A 22,104-nucleotide genomic window follows, 5' to 3' on the forward strand; every position below is an offset into this window, starting at 1 on the left:
ATTAAAAGGATACACTCTATATGTATTCCTGCATTCATCTTGATGGCCTATTTGGGGAATGCGTTTGATTTTAAGAATGTGAACACAACAAGTAATTTTATTGTGCATTTGGACAGGCAGCTATATTAAAATCTAAAAGCTATAACTCAGCATGCCTTATACCTTCAGGAGAATAGTAAAGCAGTAAGACCAGAATTTTCATTTTTATTTAACAGCATTTTTTCTAGTTTTACAAAAGAACATAAACTTTCAGAAAGGAATAAAATACAGACCCACCATCTACACAATTGCATACCATGGAAGCCATGAATAGTTCTAATGTTCCTCAATAACATTAAAATAATTCAGACTAGCAATTTGAGAGTACTCTGTCAGGGACTTTTAAAAAAAAAATCAGTGTAGGAAGTTAGTTAGTTAGTAATAGTTAATTAATAAGTTGTGCCAGAGTTTTGAAAGGTATACAAAGGGCTGCAGTGGTTCATGGTGGCTCAACATCACCTTCTCCAGGATAATTCGGAATGAACCATAAATTCTGGCCTAGCCAGCAACACTTAGATATCGTGACAGAATTTAAAAAGTATAACACTGCGAATAAAAGAACTCAGCTTTTACCTCAAAATATTTTTTCTTTTTACCCAACTCTATTGTTTAATATGAGTACTTGCAGCTGGAAACCAGTACTGTATATATAAGGAAACTGAGACGAAGGAAGTTCAGGGTGATTAGTGTTTGTGACGTTCTGCAAAATTACATTGTTGCCTCATTTAACAAAACTACAATTTACATTTTTGCCATACTTGTAGAAAAGAACCTTTTCATTAAAGAAGTTCTGCAATAGCCTTGGTTCTTACCTATGGGATTCACCCGAATTAAAAGTATGAACATGTTCCGAAGCAGCAACAATTATTGGCAATCAGTTGTTTGTAAGTGTCTTTGAAATGCTGGATTTCCCCCAATTACAAGGGAAAGGACCATGCAGAATAGTGAGAAATCAAATGTGGAATTTTCCCAAAAATTACTGGGTGTCATTTTGGATGAGAAATCCAGTGTGATCCAGCGTGAATCAGATCATGATCTTCCCACACTTAGCCATATTTTGGGCGAGGGACGAGTTTTGCACCAGTTCTGAGGGCGCGGCCTAAATATGCCAGCAAACCACAGGGCATCCTGGTCCCAAAGTGAAATTGGACACTCCCCTCCCCCCACGCACAACTGGACCCCTAGCCCCTCATTGAAGGTGTGTTTCCCCATCCCCTTCCCCAATATAGATCTCTGGCATCTGGCTCTTCCCAATGGGACCCCTCATGCCTCCCCCCCTTTGTGATCCCATTCATGTTCCAGCCACTTCATGACCCCACCCCACCCCCCCCACTTACTACATCCTCTTCGGGTCCCACCCCCTTGCCACTGCCTTTGATATTGTGGCAATGCCTGCCCACCTGGCACTGCCCAGATATGTCTCCAACCACCTGGGAACAATGGCCTCCAGGACTTCCTGGCATTGTCATCACAGATTCTCACTGGGTTCTGACTGCAGCTGAGGGTCAGAGCATTCTGGGAGCAAGTGGATCTGCTAGGAAGAGACAAAGCATATTTAAATGCTTGAGGATGGCAACCAGATTATATCTGGGTGTGGTGGCTGGGAGAATCCCAATGGGAGTTCGTGTTGGTGCTAAACATGTTAGATCCCCTCACCTGTGTATTTCTGTGTATTTCGCCCTAACGTGATTTGCGCTGGCCACAATACGGTGGGAACCCCCTCCTCCTCACCACCAAATCTGTGAACTGTAAGGACAACCAAAAAAATGTGATGGCTGAAATCAATGACAGCAATGGTTACTTTGTTGTTGCTCCATGCACTTGCAAAGGTAGCAGTGTCATCCTATTTAAGTGCTGAACATGGGGCTGTTAGTATTGGCAGTGTAATGAGGTAAACGTAAAGTAAGTCAAATTAAAAACAGTGAAGGTAACTTTTTGGAATTGCTACTGTATCATGAACGAAAGTGGAAAAGTGGAAAGTGGACAAATATTCTGGCATATTGTTGCACAGTTCCAGGACAAAGTGCTCAACTATTAAATAACATTCAATTTGGAAACTGCAGCTTTCCCTTATAACGCAGTACTTTGTTAGGGAAAAAATGAGCCACTGATACTTTAGAAGTATTAGAACATTTAATAGCTTTGAGTGTAATTTATAATCTTTTCTCCAGTGAACTTTTGCAACAAGTAAACTTCCCAGACTTGCTTAACATTTGGCCTTAAAAAAAATTTGGGGGATGTTGTTAAAGTAAAACAAACTGCTTTAAGATTCAGCTTGGAGAACCCTGGGTAGTTCACAGTGCAAAGCATTTAAATTCACAGATTTTATGTTGATCAGATTACTCAGTCTGACCTCAATATTATAGGTGCTTTCAAAGGATGTACTTGGTAACTTTCTTATCATTTCCGTTCCTTTGATACATTATCCAGTTCTGGTTCCAGTTCAGAGTCAGTCCTGTCAGCCGTGACACAGTAAAACATCAGCTGCAAAAATTTAACAGCTTTACCTGGGGAGGAAAGGAGTAATTCTCATTACAGACCCAAAAATGGAGAAATTAACTAAATTATCTACTGAAATTTAAAATTGCCATCCATTTTTAATGACTCTACGGCCTCACCATTCCACATCTCTAATCTCTCCTGTACACTCCTAAAACCTCCAAAAATCTTTCCCTCTTGCTCGGGCTTCTCAGATTTGTACTTGGTAGCCATACTTTCAGATATCTAGGTCCCATGCACTGGAATTTACACTAGAGACCTCTCTACCTGCTTTAGTGCCACATCTTAAAGACCATTCTTCCTAAAGGTTTTTGACATCCCTGCTAATGTCTTACCCTAAATCCCAATGTAGTTTTCACTGAATATGTTTCTTTAGGACCATTTTCAATGTTAAAGATGTTATGTAAATACAAGACATTGTAATTCTTTGTGGTGCAAGAATAGAATTAGACAGATCCCCAGAATCATACTCCTTGCAATTGACACTATTGTGCGTCAAATAGCCACTTGGTCAAGTAACTAGAATGTGGATTATATGCAATGAAATTCTATCCAAATAAGACCTTAAGACAGATGAGAAAATTGATAAAAAAGAAGACAAAAAGCTTGGGTGGTGGTGGTTGTAAACTATTTTAGTTCCAAACTATTTCATCTGTGGCAACCATGGAGGTTCTCTTAATTTTGCAATTACTTGAAACCATTTTTCTAATTTATGAATGTGCCCACTCAAATTTTAGTTCCATCTGTGATTTTTAAAAGTTTATTATTATTAAATAATTTGAAGGCTTTTTTGATTCAGCTGATGGCTTACATTTGTGAGAAAGATATTATTTGCAAAACAATGAATGACAGCATGTACTCCATTTTCTCTAATCAGATTATAAGTTAGTCTTCAAAAAGGCAGCACTTTGTTTAACTTGCTGTGGAAATTTGAAAATGGGAAGACTAGTGTGGTGGGGAGTGGCAGTCAAACTTTGAATATGTACAAGCTGCATGTACACTGGCTATTTTCCCCCAATAGCATGACTAAAAGAAAGGTTTACAATTATATAGCACCTTTCACAACTGTTGGAAATCTCAAAGCACTTTACAGCTAATGAAGTAATTTTGGAGTGTACTGTTATAACATAGGGCTCAGCTATGGCTCAGTTTGTATACATTTGCCTCCGAGTCAGAAGGTTGTGGTTCAAGTTACAATCCAGAGCTTGAGCATAAAAATCATCAGTAATACAAACAGTCTAAGGACTTCACTTGGTTGATGACTTTTTGAAATCAACAGTATGGCTGCAGAAAATTTTTGCTGTGAACATATTTAGCAAAATTAAGAGATGTAAGGCAACTATTGGTCACTAAAGAACTCATTATTGACAATCATGTTGTTTAAATTTGTAACCTACCTATATATTTCTGGCAAGTAAGCCAATTGGACCTTAACAACAAGCTTCCCAAGACATATACTGGTAGTCCAGAAAATGCAATTGCAATCTCAATCAGAGAATAAACACCATCAGTGTATATAGGCACTGCCAACAGGCCTACGGTGCATAGACAGAATATAATTGGGAAAAACAGTATGATCTGTTGGGAGAGCAAGAAAAGAGATCAGATTTCTAACAGCTCCAAGAAATTTAATCAAGATAATTACAACTGCATAATAAACTGCAATCAGGCAACTGGAATACTGCATTAGTTCTGGGCTCTGCACCTGAGGGAAGATAAACTGGCCATGGAAAGACTGCAGATTCACTTAAATCGTGCTGAGTTTAAAAGGATTAAATCATGAGGGTGATTTGTATAGAGTAAAATTGTATTCATTTGAGTGTAGAATATTAAGGTTGAATTGTTCAAGATGGTTAAGGATTTGATCGGATAGGTAGAAACTATTTCTTCTGGCAGGGAGTCCAGAAAAGATCATGACCTTAAAGGCGGAGCTAACTGGTTGAAAGGTAAAGGCAGGGTGGTATGGTGGACTAAGCTGGTGGTATGGTGCACTAAGACCATACGACATAGGAGTAGAAGTAGGCTATTCAGCAAATCAAATCTGCTCTGCCATTCAAAGATCATGACTGGTCTGATGTGATCATTCTCAGTTCCACTTTCCCACCTTATCCTCATAGCCCTTGGTTCCTTTGCTGATTAAAAATTTATGTATCCAAGCCTTGAACATTCTCAACGACCCAGCCTCTGCAGTAAGAATTCCACAGATTCACTAACATTTGAGAGAAGAAATTCCTCCTCATCTCTGTCTTAAATGAGTGACCACTTACTCTGACATTATGCCCTCTAGTCCTAGACTCTCCCTCAGTGGGAGACAACCTCTCAGCATCTACTCTGTCAAGTCCCCTGAGTATCTTGTACATCTCAATAAAGTCAATTCTCATTTTTCCAAATTCCAATAATCACAAGCTCAACCTACTCAACTTGTCATCAGAAGATTCATCCATACCCAGGATCAGCCTCCTTTAGACTGCTTGCAATGCTAATATATCTTTCCATGGATAAAAGGACCAAAACTGTATATCAGATGTGATATGATTAGTGCCTTTGAACAAAGCTTCCCTTTTTTTATACACCTTTCCCTTTGAAATGAAGTTCAACATTACATTTGCCATCTCTACTACCTGCTGAATTTTCATGGTAGCATTTTGTAATTTATGCACAAGGACCCCCAAGACTGTACAGCTTTCTGCAGTCTCTCCGTTTAAATAATATGCAGCTCCTTTATTCTTCCTATCAAAGTGCATAACTTCACACTTTCCTACATTATATTCCATCTGCCAAACTTTTGCCCACTCACTTAACTTGTCTATACCCTTCTGTAGATTCTGTGTCATCCTTACCACTTGCCTTTTGACCTGTTTCAGTGATATCTGCAAACTTGGCAATAATACATTCACTTTCTTTTTCCAAGTCATTTATATATTGCAAATAATTATGGCCCCAGCATTCCACTAGTTACAGGTTGCTATCCTGAAAATGCCCCTCTTATCCCAACTCTGTCTTCTGTTGGTTAACCAATCCTCCCTCCTTGTTAATATACTACCACAAACACAATGGTGTCTTATTAAGTAGCCTTTTGTGTAGTACTTTATCAAATGCTTTTTGGAAATCCAAGTATATGACATCTACTGGTTTCCCTTTATCTATCCAACTTGTTACCATCTCAAAGAACATTCTTCCCCCAAAAGATGTTGTGGTTAGGTCAATGAAAAATGTTAAAAACAGGCTTTTGTTATTGAAAGAGTACTGAACGAAATTGAACCAATAAAGTTAAGGTACCCATCAGCTCTGAACTGGTTGAATGGTGAAACACATTTGAAGGGCTCATCAGCAAATCATGATAATATGAAAAATCAACAAAATCCAGTAATTGGCAATGTCTTCTGCTGGTTGTACTTTTTTTTAACTATTTAAAATGGTAACTATGCCATCGTAGAGTCAATTTGGCTAGATTGATGGAACTAGTGCTTTTGACATGTTCATCAGCCTAGCAACACTAAAGAGATATTTACTTAAGGTAAGCTGCTAACCACAGAGAATAGAATGTCAAAGGTTTGACATAGATGTTAGAATTTGAAAGGAGGAGATGAAGTCTGAACTTCATAATTACATTCTAAAAGGCAGACTCATGAAATGAAGATAATTGAGAGTGACCTCTGAGGAGGTTAGTTCAGTTAAGGGAAAATCAAAATAGGAAACAGCAATTTCAACCTGTGCAAGTTGATTGTTTTGAGAACTTAGCCTGCAGCATGAAAAGCTGTGTGAACTTCCAGCAACCTGTGTCTGTAGAAATGCCTGTTTGAAAAACCAACTGTTCTGCCCTACCTCAGAAGCAATCCCGAGAGATATAAGTGCTTGGTGTGGTAACTACTACCATGTTTTGTCTAGAGTTTGTAAAATCTTAAAGGATGTTATTTGTGAGGATTAGCTCTGAGATCAGGGAAATACAACCATTTGAAACTGGATGACATTTATGATACTGTGTATAGCCATTGAATTAGTTAAGTGTATTTCGAGTCAACTTTCTTCGTACGTTTTATTATTTAACAAACCTTTATTTTGTTTAAAATAATCAAAAGACATCTGGGACATCTTTCTCTTATTTTTTACATTTTTCTTCATGTTATACCAGATTGCAAAAATACAATTGAGTATAGGTGTTTCAAGTATCCCTTCTGGGATTTGGAATACCCTAGCAGTTGACAACAGCTATGTTCTTAATAGACTGAATGGATTTTTGGTGTTCCTACGACTACTTTCTGATTACTGGAAGCAGTTTCCTTATCATTAGTTCAAAGATTCCTCAAGCATTTCTTGAAATACAGCTCTCCACTTAAATGTTAAAAGCCATTCACAACACAATGTTCTTATACGAAAACAATTGATGAATCACAAAGAGAAACAATTGGCAGAATCTTATGAGAGGCCAGGGGTCTTGCCTGCTAGCTGTAGAGCTGGCTTGACACCTACGTAGCCACTTCTTGTGAAGGCCCACCAAATCACAAGCCAATTTGACAGTGGCAAGGCCACCAGCAGGCCTTTCCCTGGAAAAAGGTGTGTGGGGGGGGTCTTGCCTGCCAGGAATACCTCACCAGTCAGAGGCTAGCAGCTCTTGTGTTCAGCAGTGCCACAGGAGAGTGTTATAATTCAAGTCAGAAACTCCATGCTATTTTATGAAGTCAGCCTAGACCATAAGTTTTGCACTTAGAATTCAACTAGGGTAATCATACAAGCATGTGATGTTTCATTGCATGTATGATTCAAATGACCCACCAGGGAGCTTTTATCAAATTAAATTTATTTAAGAATACAGTTAACACATAGAAATAAAATCAGCAGTAACTTTTACCGATTACAAACAAAAAAAACTACGCTATTATATCTTTAGTTGTATATTAACAACTAAACGCACTGTTCCAACCAAACAAGCCCTATAAACAAACATCCTTTTTGGGATTAACACAGGAAGATCTTATGCTAATGTTTTATTGTTGCATTCTGCAGCTTTCTTGATACACAAACATGGACAAGCAGATAAGCTTGAAGTTAGAACAGTTTCCCAAAACACCAGGGGGAGAGAGACAGAACACTGCGTCCAGCCTGAAGTCCAAACTTCTTCTAACTAGCCAGCAGCCAAAAATTAGAGTAAAAGAACTTTTGGCAGAGAAACAAAATGGTCCCATCTGAGCTGTCAATCATTCTTCCCACAACAATTCAAAAGATTGTAAACTCCCAGAAAATGCAATAGGCCCAGAATAAAAATAAACAAAACCCCATTTAAAACATTTAAGGATCAATAAAATGTAATCAGGCAGTTGGTGCCACAATTAAAAAACAAGCTCCTTATGACTGCAGAGAACATGACTAAAATGCATTACTTAAAGGCACAGTAGTGTCACATCGCCCCCTCCCCTTAAGAAAAAAATTAACCATCAACATTCAGAGATGGTTTCATTTTTCAAACCTTTTCTGTTTTACATTATTAATATCCAACAATAAATTTATATATACATTTTACAAAATCAAAACATGCAAACTTAACATGAATATGGTCCATTTTAGTTTTTGTCTTCCACCATCAAAAACTCCTCTTCTTATCACATTCATGCCAAACTGTCTCATCTCCAATGCTTTCCTTCAGTTCTTAATCCTGCTTTGATTCCAAATCTGATCTCACTTTTTTGTTGTTATGATGATAAATGAACACTGAAAATGTCCTCAGAGAATTGAGCAGGATCAGGAGAATAACACAATGCATCTGTGTGGTCAGGACCATTCAGCAAGGTCACTTTATCTCTGTCCCCTTTCTTGTCAGTTGGCCTCCTCTCCAAGCAATTTGATTCCTTTGTTTGCTCTAATCTACACCATCAATTCCTGCACATTCTTTGGTAAAGGCACACAGAAGATTGTCCTTCTTGATGCCAGAGCCATTTCGACCATGGTTCCAAGCATCACTGTGGCATTTACGCTGCTGCAAATACCACTACAAGTTATTGGAACACCAGCTGTGTACAGCACTATTTCACGGGACATCCACGTCTGTCTTGACTGTATGGACTCATTATGCCAGCAGTTCATTTTAGAAGATTGTACAATATTGGCAAAGTCTCATTTCATGTTGTTATTTGATCCATAGTAGTACGATACTTCCACTCCTCAATTTCCTTTTTGAGATAATACACGACTGTTGATTCCATCTACACTTCTCTTTGCATGGACGATGAGCTGTTTTTGACAGTCCTGCAAATTATGTTCAGGCAGTTTGAATAACTCAGGAACAAGTTCCAAAACAGGAAACTTGTCTTGTTTCTGTCTCTATAATCTGCTTACTTTCTTTGTTCAGGTTATTATCCAGCAACTGGTTCTCCTTCTCTACCTCCACCAGTTTTATGTGATTGATTGAGACCATTGACTGTTGCATCTCAGACTGAATAAACATCAACTTCTCCTTCTGAACCTGTGCTAACTTTAGAAGGTAATGGCTGCAAGGATGTTGTTTAATTGGGACAGCATTTTCTACAATTGCATCATGTATAAACATTCTAATACTTTCCAACTTATTCCCACATACTTTAAAATTAAAGTGTTTTCATTAGCCACAAGTAAGATTTACAGTAACACTGCAATGAAGTTACTGTGACATTCCCCTAGTTGCCATAGTCTGACACCTAAACAGCATATCTTTCAGAATGTGGGAGGAAATTGGAGCATCTAGAGAAAACCCACGTAAACATGGGAAGAATGTGCAAACTCCACACAGTGAACCAAGCCGGGAATTGAACCCGGGTCCCTGGCACCGTGAAGCAGTATTCCTAACCACTGTATTATCATGCCACCTCATACTTATCCATGTGAAATTAATAATTCTTTCAGGTCATTTCAATTTTCCCCTGGAAGGTAACTCAATAATTTATCTCAATTTTTGATAACTTCCTCATTATCCAATTTAATTTGAGGAAGGTCAAATTCAGTCAACTGGATTCATTTCTTCACAATGATTTATAACCCCTAACACACACTTTTTCTGGTTTCCGTCCCTGTCAAAGCACCTTTTAAACACATTCACATGATACGCTCTGAGTTTTCCTTCTATCTGTGTACTTATCAAATAATTCATCTCACTCAATTTCCTTTCAATTTGATAACACCCACTAAACCTTACTTTTAAAGGTTCACTTACCAGTAGTAGCAGCAATGTTAAGACTTTATCTCCACTAGCAAAACTACTAATTTTTGATTTCTTATCTGCTTCCTGTTTCATCACATGCTGTGCCAGTTTTAAATGTTGTCTAGCTAATTCACTTGCTCTATTCAACCTTTCTCTAAAATTTGACACATAGACCAATAATATAGTCTCAGAATGTTGAGGCAATCAATTTCTTTTTAATCAATTTAAGTGGTCCCTTTATCTCATGACCAGAAACCAATTCAGCTGGACTGAATTTGGTTGAATCAATAGGTGCATCCCGAATTGCAAAGAATACAAATGGAATTCCTTCATTCAAATCCTCTGGATAATCTTGACAATAAGCCCTCAACATTGTCTTTAAAGTTTGATGCTAAGTCTAAGTCTAAGTTTGATAAAGTCTAATGCTCCTTGCGATTCTGAATGGTATACAGTTGATTTAAATTGTTTTATTCCTAAACTTTCCGTAATCTCCTTGATTAACTTTGCTGTAAAATTTGATCCTTGATCTGATTGTATTTTTGTGGATAGTCCATATCTAGTAAAAAATTGAACTAATTCCTCTACAATCCTTTTAGCTGTAATATTGCACAATGGAATGGCCTCTGGAAACCTCGTAGATGCATCCATTATAGTCAATGGATATTGATTCCCACTTTTTGTTTTAGATAGGGGTGATATGCAATCAGTTAAGACCCTTGTACAAGGTTTCTCAAATGCTGGAATGGGTATTCAGGGTGCTGGTTTTGTCACTGATTGAGATTTCCCTATCAGTTGATACGTGTGACATGACCGACAAAATTTAACCTTTTTACGCAGTCAGGCCAATAAAAATGTTTTTGGTTTTAAGGTTGTGTTTCCTTTACTCCTAAATGACCTCCTACTGGTACCTCATGTGCTACCCACAACACCTTCTTTCTATACCCTACCTGCAATACCACTTGAACTTCTGTCCACTTTTCATCCCCTTGATTATGTAAAGGTCTCCATTTCCTCATTAAAACATTTTTAAGACAATAACATTCTGGTATTCACTCAGATTCCTCTTCCTTGTATGCTTTCTGATACAACTGTTTTATTTCCAGGTCCTTCTGTTGTAACTCACTCAACTTTCCCGAACTGAAAATATCCATCTCATCATCCATCTGCTCTTGTTCTTTTCCAATCATCTAATCAAAAATTGTTTCTGATAATTGAACTTCAACTTTCTTATCTCACTCTTTGATTTCTCCTCATCTTAACTTGTAACTTTGTGACCTTGTTACTACACAATCAGAAAAATCTCAGGATATGTGTCCTTCAACCATTTGGTCGTTTGCTTCTCCACTGGCTTTTCAATCACTGTAGGCATCACTCCCACCTGTGATCCAGCTATATCGTTACCCAAAATAAACTGTATTCCTAGAAGAAACATTTTTTCTATTACTTCTACTATCACTTCACCACTCTTCAGTGGATTTCTTTGCCTACTCCTCCTTTACCTACACAAGTAAATTCTTTGAAGAAATCTGGCACTTTCTTCTCAATCAACTCCTGACCAGGTGGCACATTCTTTTGTTTCTCTTTAGCTTCAACCGGGTTTTCCTTTACTACTTTAACAAACCCTACAGGCTTATCCTGTTTTATCACATCTGTCTTTCCAATGCTTTTCTTAAACCACCAACACTGCGACTTTGCGTGGCCTACTTTATTACAGTGAAAACATCTGAGGCTTTTCATTTCTTTTCCATCCTCTTGCATTTCCTTTCGAACCTGAGGTGTACTGTCTTTATTATCTCCCACAGGAAGTTAATTTTTAAACTCCTCCAAAATAATCATTTCTCTAAGATTTTCATATGTCTGGTCTATTTTCAAAGCCATTATTCACTTATCGGAATTACTTTGATCCTTTTGAAAGTCTACGTACTTTTGATGAGGTTCTTTCCATTGATTGTAGGCTTTTGGCACCAGTTCGTATACAACTAAGATGGCTTTTTTTACCTCAGCATTATCCTCAGAAACCTCCTCTGATGGTGATGCAAACACCTCACTAGCTTTACCTACCAACTTAGTTTGAATCAGTAATACTCACATGGTCAGTGCCCATTTCATCTGTTTAGCCACTTTCTCAAATAAAATGAAAAAGGCTTCTACGTTCTTCTCATCACATCTTGGCAATGATTGAACATATTGAAATAGATCCCCACCAGGTCTTTAACTATGATGCTCTCACTTTTCCTCACTGTCCTCATCACCACTTTCAACTTATACCTTTCCCTTTACCTCTGCCATTTAAATTGATGTTCACTTCTTATTGCCAGTTTCCGAAGTTTGAATTCTCCCTTTTTTATCTTCTCTTTCTTTCTCTTCTTCCCTTGCCTGCAATTCAAACAGTCACATTTCTTTTTCGTTTTGTAATTCAAACTATTTAAACTCCTCTGCTTATTGTTTTTCCCTTTCTCTGACATTTTCTGCTGCAATGGCCTTCCTTTCTTTGGCTTTCACTACTTTCTCTTCTGCCTCATTTCAAATTCAAGTTGTTTTATTTGTAATTGAATTCTAGCCATTTCCAAGTATTCTGACTGTGTTTCTGGCAACTTTAAATGTTGAGCTATTGCCACAATTATCTCCTCCTTCCATACATAGTCAGGTAATATCAACTGCAATGTTTGTGCCAATTCCGAAAGCTTTGTTTTAATCACCTTCTGTAAACCAATCCGTGTACCTTCTTCCACCCCCAGGAATTTCATAGCCTCTGACACAGCCATTATTCTGGGGGGTTTAAACTAATTTGTCAGGGTGATGGGAAAATGAGATGTAGTCCAAAAGCAATTGTTGAGGGTTCTGATGTACTGAGGAAGGTATCCAGGTCATAGGAGTGTACAGGCAGACAGGATGGTGGGTTGAAGTGTATCTACTTCAATGCAAGGAGCATCAGGAATAAGGTAGGTGAACTTGGAGCATGGATTGGTACTTGGGACTATGATGTTGTGGCCATTATGGAGACATGGTTAGCACAGGGACAGGAATGGTTGTTGGCAGTTCCGGGGTATAGATGTTGGGAAGGCAGTAAAAGAGGTGGAGCAGTAGTATTGTTAATCAAGGGTAGTTTAACAGCTGCTGAAAGGCATTTCGAGGGTGATCTGCCTACTGAGGTAATATGGGCTGAAGTTAGAAATAGGAAAGGATCGGTCACGTTGTTAGGAGTTTTCTATAGGCCCCCAGATAGTAATAGAGATGTGGAGGAGGAAATGGCAAAGCAGATTATGGATAGGTGTGGAGGTCATCATGGGTAGTTATCATGGGTGACTTTAACTTTCCAAATATTGATTGAAACCTTTATAGGTCGAATAGTTCGGATGGGACGCTTTTTGTGTGCAGGAGACAATATGTGGATAAGCCGACAAGAGATGGGGCCACATTGGACTTGGTACTGGGTAATGAACCGTGCCAAGTGTTAGATTTGTTTGTGGGAGAGCACTTTGGAGATAGTGACCACAATTCGGTGTCCTTCATTATTGCAATGGAGAGGGATAGGGTCACATGGCAGGTCAAGGTTTATAATTGGGGCAGGGGTAATTATGATGCGATTAGGCAAGAATTAGGGAGTGAAAGATGGGAACAGAAACTGTGAGATATGGGCACAAACGAAAAGTGGAGCTTTTTCAAGGAACAAATGCTGCATGTCCTTGATAGGTATGTCCCTGGCAGGCAGGGAGGAAATGGCCGAGTGAGGAAACCATGGTTCACAAAGGAGTTTGAATGGCTTGTTGAGGAAAAAAAAAGCATATGTAAAGATGAAAAAACAAGGTTTAGTTCGGTAGCTTGAGTGTTACAAGGTAGCTTGGAATGAGTTAAAGAAAGGGCTTAGGAGAGCTAGGAGGGGGCATGAGAAATCCTTGGCGGGTCGGATAAAGGAAAACCCCAAGGCTTTTTACTCTTATGTGAGAAATAAAAGAATGACCAGGGTGAGGTTAGGGCCAGTCAAAGATAGTAGTGGGAACTCGTGCATGGATTCAGAAGAGATAGGTGAGATGTTGAAAAAATACTTCAGTATTCACTAAGGAGAGGGGCCATGTTTTTGAGGATGAGTGCATGATACAGGCTGATAGGATGGAGGAGGTAGATGTTCTGAGGGAAGATGTATTAGCAATTTTGAAAAACATGAGGGTCAATAAGTCCCCTGGGCCAGATGGAATACATCTTAGGATACTCTGGGAGGCAAGGGATGAGATTGCGGAGCCTTTAGCTTTGATCTTTGGGTCCTCACTGTCCACGGGAATTGTGCCAGAGGACTGGAGCATGGCGAATGTTGTTCCTCTCTTCAAAAAAGTAAATAGAAATGACCCTGGTAATTATAGGCCAGTTAGTCTTACTTCGGTGATCAGTAAGTTAATGGAAAGGGTCCTGAGAGATAGGATTTATGATCATTTGGAAAGATGCAGTTTAATCTGGGATAGTCAGCACGGTTTTCTGAGAGGTAAGCCCTGCCCCACAAATTTGATTGAATTCTTTGAGGAGGTAACTAAGTGTGTAGTCGAAGGTAGAGATGTTGATGTCGTATACATGGATTTTAGTAAGGTGTTTGATAAGGTTCCCCATGGTAGGCTCATGAAGAAGATAAGGAGATGCGGGATAGAAGGAAATTTGGCCAACTGGATAAGTAACTGGCTGTCTCAAAGAAGACAGAGGTTGGTGGTGGAAGGAAAATTTTCAGACTGGAGGCCAGTTACCAGCGGTGTACCACAGGGGTCAGTGCTGGGTCCTCTGCTTTTTGTGATTTTTATCAATGACTTGGAAGAGGGGGCTGAAGGGTGGGTTAGTAAATTTGCTGATGACACCAAGATTGGTAGAGCAGTGGATGAGGTGGAGGGCTCTTGCAGGCTGCAAAGAGACATTGATAGGATGCACAGCTAGGCAGAAAAGTGGCAGATGGAGTTTAACTCTGATAAGTGCGAGGTGATTCATTTTGGTAGGACAAACTTGAATGCAGATTACAGGGTCAATGACAGGGCTCTGAGGAATGTAGAGGAACCGAGAGATCTTGGGGTTCATATCCACAAATCTCTGAAGGTTGCCACTCAAGTGGGTAGAGCCGTGAAGAAGGTTTATAGTGTGTTAGAGTTTATTAACAGGGGATTTGAGTTTAAGAGCCATAAGGTTATGCTGCAACTATACCGGACATTGGTGAGACCACACTTGGAATATTGTGTTCAGTTCTGGTCACCTCACTATAAGAAGGATGTGCAAGTATTGAAGAGAGTGCAGAGGAGATTTACCAGGATGCTGCCTGGTTTGGAGGGTAGGTCTTATGAGGAAAGGTTGAGGGAGCTGGGGCTTTTCTCTTGAGAGTGGAGGAGGGTGAGAGGTGACTTACTAGAGGTTTATAAGATGATGAGGGGGATAGATAGAGTGGACATGTAGAGACTATTTCCTCGGGTGGATGTAGCTGTTACTAGGGGGCATAACTTTAAAGTTCATGGTGGGACATATAGGAGGGATGTCCGAAGTAGATTCTTCACTCAGAGAGTGGTTGGGGTATGGAATGCACTGCCTGCTGTGATAGTGGAGTCGGACACTTTAGGAACTTTCAAGCAGTTATTGGATAGGCACATGGAGCACACCAGAATGATGGGGAGTGGGATAGCTTGATCTTGGGTTTGCACATAGCTCGGCACAACATTGAGGGCTGAAGGGCCTGTACTGTGCTGTACTGTTCTATGTTTCTATGTTTATTCCACAAGGCACTCCCTATATAAATATGAATACAACACCTGAAAAGAAAACACAAATATGCTCACCACTCACTGGCTTTGAGTCTAATAATCCCCAAAATCAAGGAATATAGATTTGAAAAAGCCCCAAATTATTATAATTCAGGTCAGAAACTCCAAGATATTTTATGAAGTCTGCCTGGATCATAAGTTTTGCACTTTGAATTTGGCTATGGTAAGCATGAGATGTTTCATTTCTGGTATGATTCGAATGACCCATAGGGAGCTTTTATCAAACAAAGTTCCTTTAAGAATATAGTTAACACATAGAAAATTAGCAATAACTTTCCCTGATTACAATCAAGAAACAAAAACAACCATGATATTGTATAAACCATAACAACTAAATGCACTGTTTCAACCAAAGAAGCCCTATAAACAAACACCCTTATTGGGATTAACACAGGAAGCTCTTATGCTCACATTTTGTTGTTGGATTCTGCAGCTTTCTTGATATACACGAAGACAAGCTTGAAGTCAGAACAACTTCCCAAAACATGAGAGCGAAAAACACTGTATTCAGCCTGAAGTCTAAACATCTTCCAACTAGTCAGCAGCCAAAACTGAAAGTAAAAGCACTTTTGGCAGAGAAAAAACTGTCCCACCTGATGTGTCAGTCATTCTTCCCACAACAATTCAAAAGGTTATAAACTCCCTGAAAGTGCATTAGGTCCAGAGTAAAAATAAACAAAACCCAATTTAAACCATTTAAGCAGCAATAAAAGAACTTCTAATCAGAGGCAGACAGTGCCACAATGAAAGAAAAAACAAAGCTGCTTATAACTGCAGAGAACATGATTAAAAGTATAATACTTAAAGGCATTGTAGCGTCACATGAGGGAGTAGATGCTGCAGCAAAAATGGGAGTCATCAAATCATAAAGTGTATCGAGTTTGCACCGACACGTGAGGAACACCTGACCTCCCACCTGATCCCATTTCCTAGCGCTTGGCCCATAGCTTTGAATGTTATGGCATGCCAAGTGCTCATCCAAGTACTTTTTAAAGGATGTGAGGGAACTCACCTCTACCACGTTACTAGGCAGTGCATTCCAGACTGTCACTACCCACTGGGTAAAAATGTTTTTCCTCATATCCCCCCAAACTTCCTGCTCCTCACCTTGAATCTATGTCTCTTTGTGACTTACCCTTCAACTAAAGGGAACAGCTGCTCCTTATCCATTGTCTCCATGTCCATCATAAATTTGTACACTTCAATCAGGTCGCCCCTCAGTCTTCTCCGTCCCAGTGAAAACAACCCAGGCCTGTCCAACCTCTCTTCACAACCTGAATGTTCCATTCCTGGCAGCATCCTGGCAAATCTCCTTTGCATCCCTTCCACTGTAATTACAATTTTCCTATAATGTGGCAACCAGAACAGCATACAGCACTCTAGCTGTGGCCTCATCAAAGTTCTATATAACTCCAACATGACTTCCCAGATTTTGTAATCCATGCCTCAATTGATAAAAGGCAAGTGTCCCATATGTCACCATCCTACTAACATGTCTTTTCACCTTCAGAGATCTATAGACAAACACATCAAGTCCCTTTGTTCCATGGAACCTCCTTGTGTCATGTCATTCATTGAGTCCTAGGATTGCAAAACAACCCAGACCACAGGTAAACAATGTGGGAAGGGTTTTGTGAGGCTGGGGTCATGGTATTAGCTGTCATACATGCCGCGTGGCAACAGGCCTGCCTGCAATTGGGTAAATACTAGCCACAGTGGGATGAAGTTCTTAAGTAGTAATTAAGTCCCACTTAAGGGTCTCAATGGGCAGCAGGGCCAGAAGACTGCCTATGGCCCTTCCTGATCAGAACTCAATTCTGGGGGAGGCTGGCAGGTGACATGCTTCTGATACACCACCGTGCCAGCTAAATACATATCCTTGCCACCCTGATTTTGACTGTCTAATTCAGCAAAGACCAGAGGTCAAATAGCTTATATATCTGGTTTTATACAGTGGTTCAAGAATTTTTGAAAAATTATTTAATGGACTGTATGCATCAGTGGCAAGGCCGACATTTGTTAGCCAATCAAATTTCCCTTGAAAAGATGATGATGAGCCACCTCATGTAGGTACATTCATAGCATTGATTTATCTTTTCTGTAGTGGTTTGGTATAACTGAATGGCTTTCAAAACACAGTTAGGAGTTAGTCATATTATTTTGGATCTGGAGACACATGTAAACCAAAGGTGGCAGATTTCCTTCCCTAAAAGATATTAGTGAACCTGGTGGTTTTTTGATGATATTCTATGATACTGCTATGGTTGAGGTCAGAAACTCCAAAGTCTTTTCTGGAGTCTGCCTGGATCATAAGTTTTGCATCTTGAATTTGGCTAGGATAAGCATGATATGTTTTATTTCAGGTGTGATTCAAATGATGCATTAGGGAGCTTTTATCAAACAAAGTTTATTTAATAATATAGTTAACATTATAGAAAGAAAATTAGCAGGAACTCTTATCAATTACAAACAGGAAACAAAATAACCACTATAATATATAACCCTTAACAAATATATCTAATGTGTTCCAATCAAACCAATCTCATAGACAAGACTCCTTTCACAGGTTTAACATTCCAAAGACTAATGCTCATGTGATACTGAACTTGAGACCTTTGGTTAAGTCTGCAGTTCTCTGGGTGGACTCAGAACAGTTTGAAGTCAGAACAGCTTCTCAAAACACTAGGGACTCTAGGCAAATCACCAACAACTGATTCCCCCCATTCAGAAAGGCAAGACCTTACTTTCAGCTAACCAGCAGAATTTCTAAAAACAGGGACAGAGAGCAAGAAACTTCTTTTGATGCCCCTTCTAAAACTAAAACTCAAACCTGCACCTCCAAACTGAAAAAAAACTATCACCTGGCTTTGCCAAACAATTTTTTCCTAACAATGCAGGCATAAACATTCCAGTAAAAATAAACAAACCACTGTTTAAGCAGCAATAAAAAGACCCTAGTAGACATCCCGGCAACAATGAGAAAAACAAACTGAAAAAGATTGCTTACAACTGTGAGTACATGATTTTAAAAAATTCTTTAAGGTACACTAACATCATACCTCCCCCCCTTGAGAAAAGAATGAACCATCAACATTCAGAGATGGTTTTATTTTTCAAACCCTCTCAGTTTAACACCACTAGTATTCTACAATAAATGTATAAGATGATGAATGGGATGGATAGGATAGAGGTGGAGAGACTCTTCCCGCTCAGAAAGGACAGTAGGACTAGGGGGCACAGCCTCAAGATAAAGGGGGGGGCAGTTTAGAACGGAGTTGAGGAGGAACTTCTTCACTCAAAGGGTGGTGAATCTCTGGAATTCTCTGCCCGTTGAAGTGGTGGAGGCTACCTCGCTAAATATTTTTAAGACGCGGGTTGATGGGTTTTTGATAAGAGAGGGGATAAAGGGTTATGGGGAGAGGGCGGGAATGTGGAACTGAGCCACGACAGATCAGCCATGATCTTATTGAATGGCGGGGCAGGCTCGAAGGGCTAGATGGCCTACTCCTGCTCCTAGTTCTTATGTTCTTATGTACATACATTTTACAAAATCAAAACATGCAAACATAACAGTAATATAGCCCATTTTAGTCCTTGTCTTCTACCATTGAACACTCCTTTTATCACGTTCATGACAAAGCATCCTCTCCAAAATTCTCCTTCAGTTTTTAATCTTGCATTGATTTCAAGTTCAAACTCAGTTTGTTGTTCCAATGATGAATTAGCTCTGGTAATGTTCTCACAGAACTAGACAGGATCAGGAGGATAACACATTACATATGTGTAGTCTGGGTCATTCAGAAAGGTCATTTGATCTCCCTCCCCCTTCTTATTCATTGGCCTTCGCTCCTCCTCTGTCAAGCAATTTGACTTTGTTTGCTCTGGATCTGCACATCACATTCTGCACACTCTTTGGCAAAGATATATGGCAGAATGTCTTTCTTGGTGTCTGAACCCATTTTGACTATGGTTCCAAAGATGATTTTGGCAGTTATGCTGATGCAAAACCATGATAAGTATTCGAAAACCAGCTGCGTATAGTGCTGTTTTATTGGACATCCACATCTTTGCACGCTGTACAGGATTATTATGCCAGCAGTTCATTTTAGATGATGGTATTACTTTAACAGTCTGATTCCATGTTGTTGTCCTTTCCTTTGATCCACAGTAGTCGGCTACTTCCACTCTTCAATCTCCTTCCTGAGATCATACATGATTGTTGATGTATCCAAATTTCTTTTGCACAGATGATGAGCTGTTTTTGCCAGTCCTGCAATTTATGTTCAGACAATTTGAACAGATTAGGAACATGTTCTAAAACAGTCAACTTGACTTTTAGCTGTCTCCACATCTGCTCCCTTTCTTTGTTCACATTATTGTCCATTAACTGGTTCTCCTCCACATTCACCAGTTTTATGTGATCAATCGAAGCTTTCAGCTGCTGCAATTCAGACTAAATATCAGCTTTTCCACCTGAACCTGTGCCAACCTGAAAAGATCATGTTTGCAAGGATGTAGTTTAATTGGAACAGCATTGCATATTCAACCTCACTCCCATTTAAATTAGTACTTCCTAGTGTATTCTCACATTCTTATCCATGTGATATTAATAACCCTTTCAGGTCAATTCGATTTTCGCTGGAAGGTAACTTAGTAATTTATCACAAGTTTTAATAATGTCCTTGTTATCCAATTTGAGGAATGTCAAATTCAGAGTCATCCAGATTCAGTTCTTCACTCTGAGTTATAATCACAAAAACATTCTCCCTTTGCTCTCCTAACCTATCAGAATACCTTTTAGGCATATTCACATAACACTCTGTGAATTTTCCTTCAATCTGGTGTTCTTTATCAAATAATTCATCTCACTCAATTTCCTTCAATTTGATAAGGCCCACTAAACCTTGCTTTTAAAGGTTCATCTAACACTGGTAGCAGTACTTTATCTCCATTAGCAAAACAATGAATTTTTGATTTCTTATCTGCTTCCTGTTTCATCATGTCACTTCTAAATGTTGTCTACCCAATTCACCTGCTCTATTCAACCTTTTCCTAAAAGTTGACACATAGTCCGATAAAGTAGTCTCAGAATGCTGACTCACCAATTTCTTCTTAATCAACTTAAGCGCTCCCCTTAGCTCATGACCAAAAACAATTCAAATGGACTGAACTTGGTTGACTCATTAGGTGCATCCCTAATTGCAAAGAATACAAATGATTTCCTTTAACCTAATCTCATGGGTAATTTTGACACGGCCCTCAATATGGTCTTTAAAGTTTGATGCCACTAATGCTCCCTGCGATTTTGAATGATACACAGTTCATTTAAATTGTTTTATTCCTAAACTATCCATAACTGCCTTGAATAACTTTGCTGTAAAATATGATCCTTGATCTGATTGTATTTCTGTGGGTAGTCCATGTCTAGTAAAAAATTGAAGTAACTGCTCGACAATCCTTTTAGCTGTAATACTGCATAATGGAATGGTTTCTGGGTACCTAGTAGTCACATCCTTTATAGTCAATAGATATTGATTCCCACTTTTTATTTTAGGTAAGGGTGATATGCAATCAGTTAAGATCCTTGTACAAGGTTCCTCAAATGTTGGAATAGGTATTCAGGGTCCTGATTTATCACTGCTTGAGGTTTCCCCATCACTTGACACGTGTTAAGAACATAGTAAGAACATAAGAAATAGGAGCAGGAGTAGGCCATCTAGCCCTTCGAGCCTGCCCCGCCATTCAATAAGATCATGGCTGATCTGTTGCTGCTCAGTTCCACTTTCCCGCCCTCTCCCCATAACCCTTAATCCCCTCTCTTATCAAAAACCCATCAACCCGCGTCTTAAAAATATTTAGCGAGGCAGCCTCCACCACTTCAACGGGCAGAGAATTCCAGAGATTCACCACCTTTTGAGTGAAGAAGTTCCTCCTCAACTCCGTTTTAAACCGCCCCCCTTTTATCTTGAGGCTGTGCCCCCTAGTCCTACTGTCTTTTCTGAGCGGGAAGAGTCTCTCCACCTCTATCCTATCCATCCCATTCATCATCTTATACGTCTCAATGAGATCTCCCCTCATTCTTCTAAACTCTAACGAGTACAAGTCCAGTTTATTCAGCCTCTCCTCATAGCTCAACCCCCTCAACTCCGGTATCAGCCTAGTAAACCTCCTCTGCACTCCCTCCAAGGCCAAAATATCTTTGTGCAGGTGTGGCGCCCAAAACTGCACACAGTACTCCAGCTGCGGCCTCACCAATGCCCTATACAGCTGCAGCAAGACCTCCCTACTTTTATATTCAATCCCCTTCGCTATGAAGGCCAGCATCCCATTCGCCTTCCTGACCACCTGCTGCACCTGCAAGCTGGGTTTTTGCGACTCATGCACAAGGACCCCGAGGTCCCTCTGCACCGTCGCCTGCTGCAGTTTTTCGCCCCGTAAGTAATAGTCCTTCCTACCATTATTCCTAACAAAGTGGACCACCTCACACTTGCCAACATTAAATTCCATTTGCCATTTCCTGGCCCATTCGCCCAGCCTATCTAGATCCTTCTGTAGACTCTCCACACCCGCCGCACAATTTGCCGTTCCCCCAATCTTGGTGTCATCAGCAAATTT

The 22,104-nt window shown here is 39.6% G+C and overlaps 1 protein-coding gene across 1 annotated transcript in view; it reads right to left on the minus strand.

The window, feature by feature from the left end:
• Positions 1 to 1,836: 1,836 nt before the first annotated feature.
• Positions 1,837 to 22,104, minus strand: part of LOC145342593 (Y+L amino acid transporter 2-like) — a 95,842-nt gene continuing 75,574 nt past the window's right edge. The window contains exons 8-10 of the mRNA XM_080188139.1: positions 3,981 to 4,116; positions 2,741 to 2,752; positions 1,837 to 1,850 (exon numbers count right to left, since the gene is read on the minus strand). Coding sequence (XP_080044265.1) covers positions 1,837 to 1,850; positions 2,741 to 2,752; positions 3,981 to 4,116 — 162 coding nt within the window. The remainder of the gene's footprint in view (positions 1,851 to 2,740; positions 2,753 to 3,980; positions 4,117 to 22,104) is intronic.

This window comes from Carcharhinus amblyrhynchos, chromosome 4 (genome assembly GCF_965287045.1).
Source record: "Carcharhinus amblyrhynchos chromosome 4, sCarAmb.v2.hapA, whole genome shotgun sequence".
In the NCBI taxonomy this organism is placed as follows: domain Eukaryota; kingdom Metazoa; phylum Chordata; class Chondrichthyes; order Carcharhiniformes; family Carcharhinidae; genus Carcharhinus; species Carcharhinus amblyrhynchos.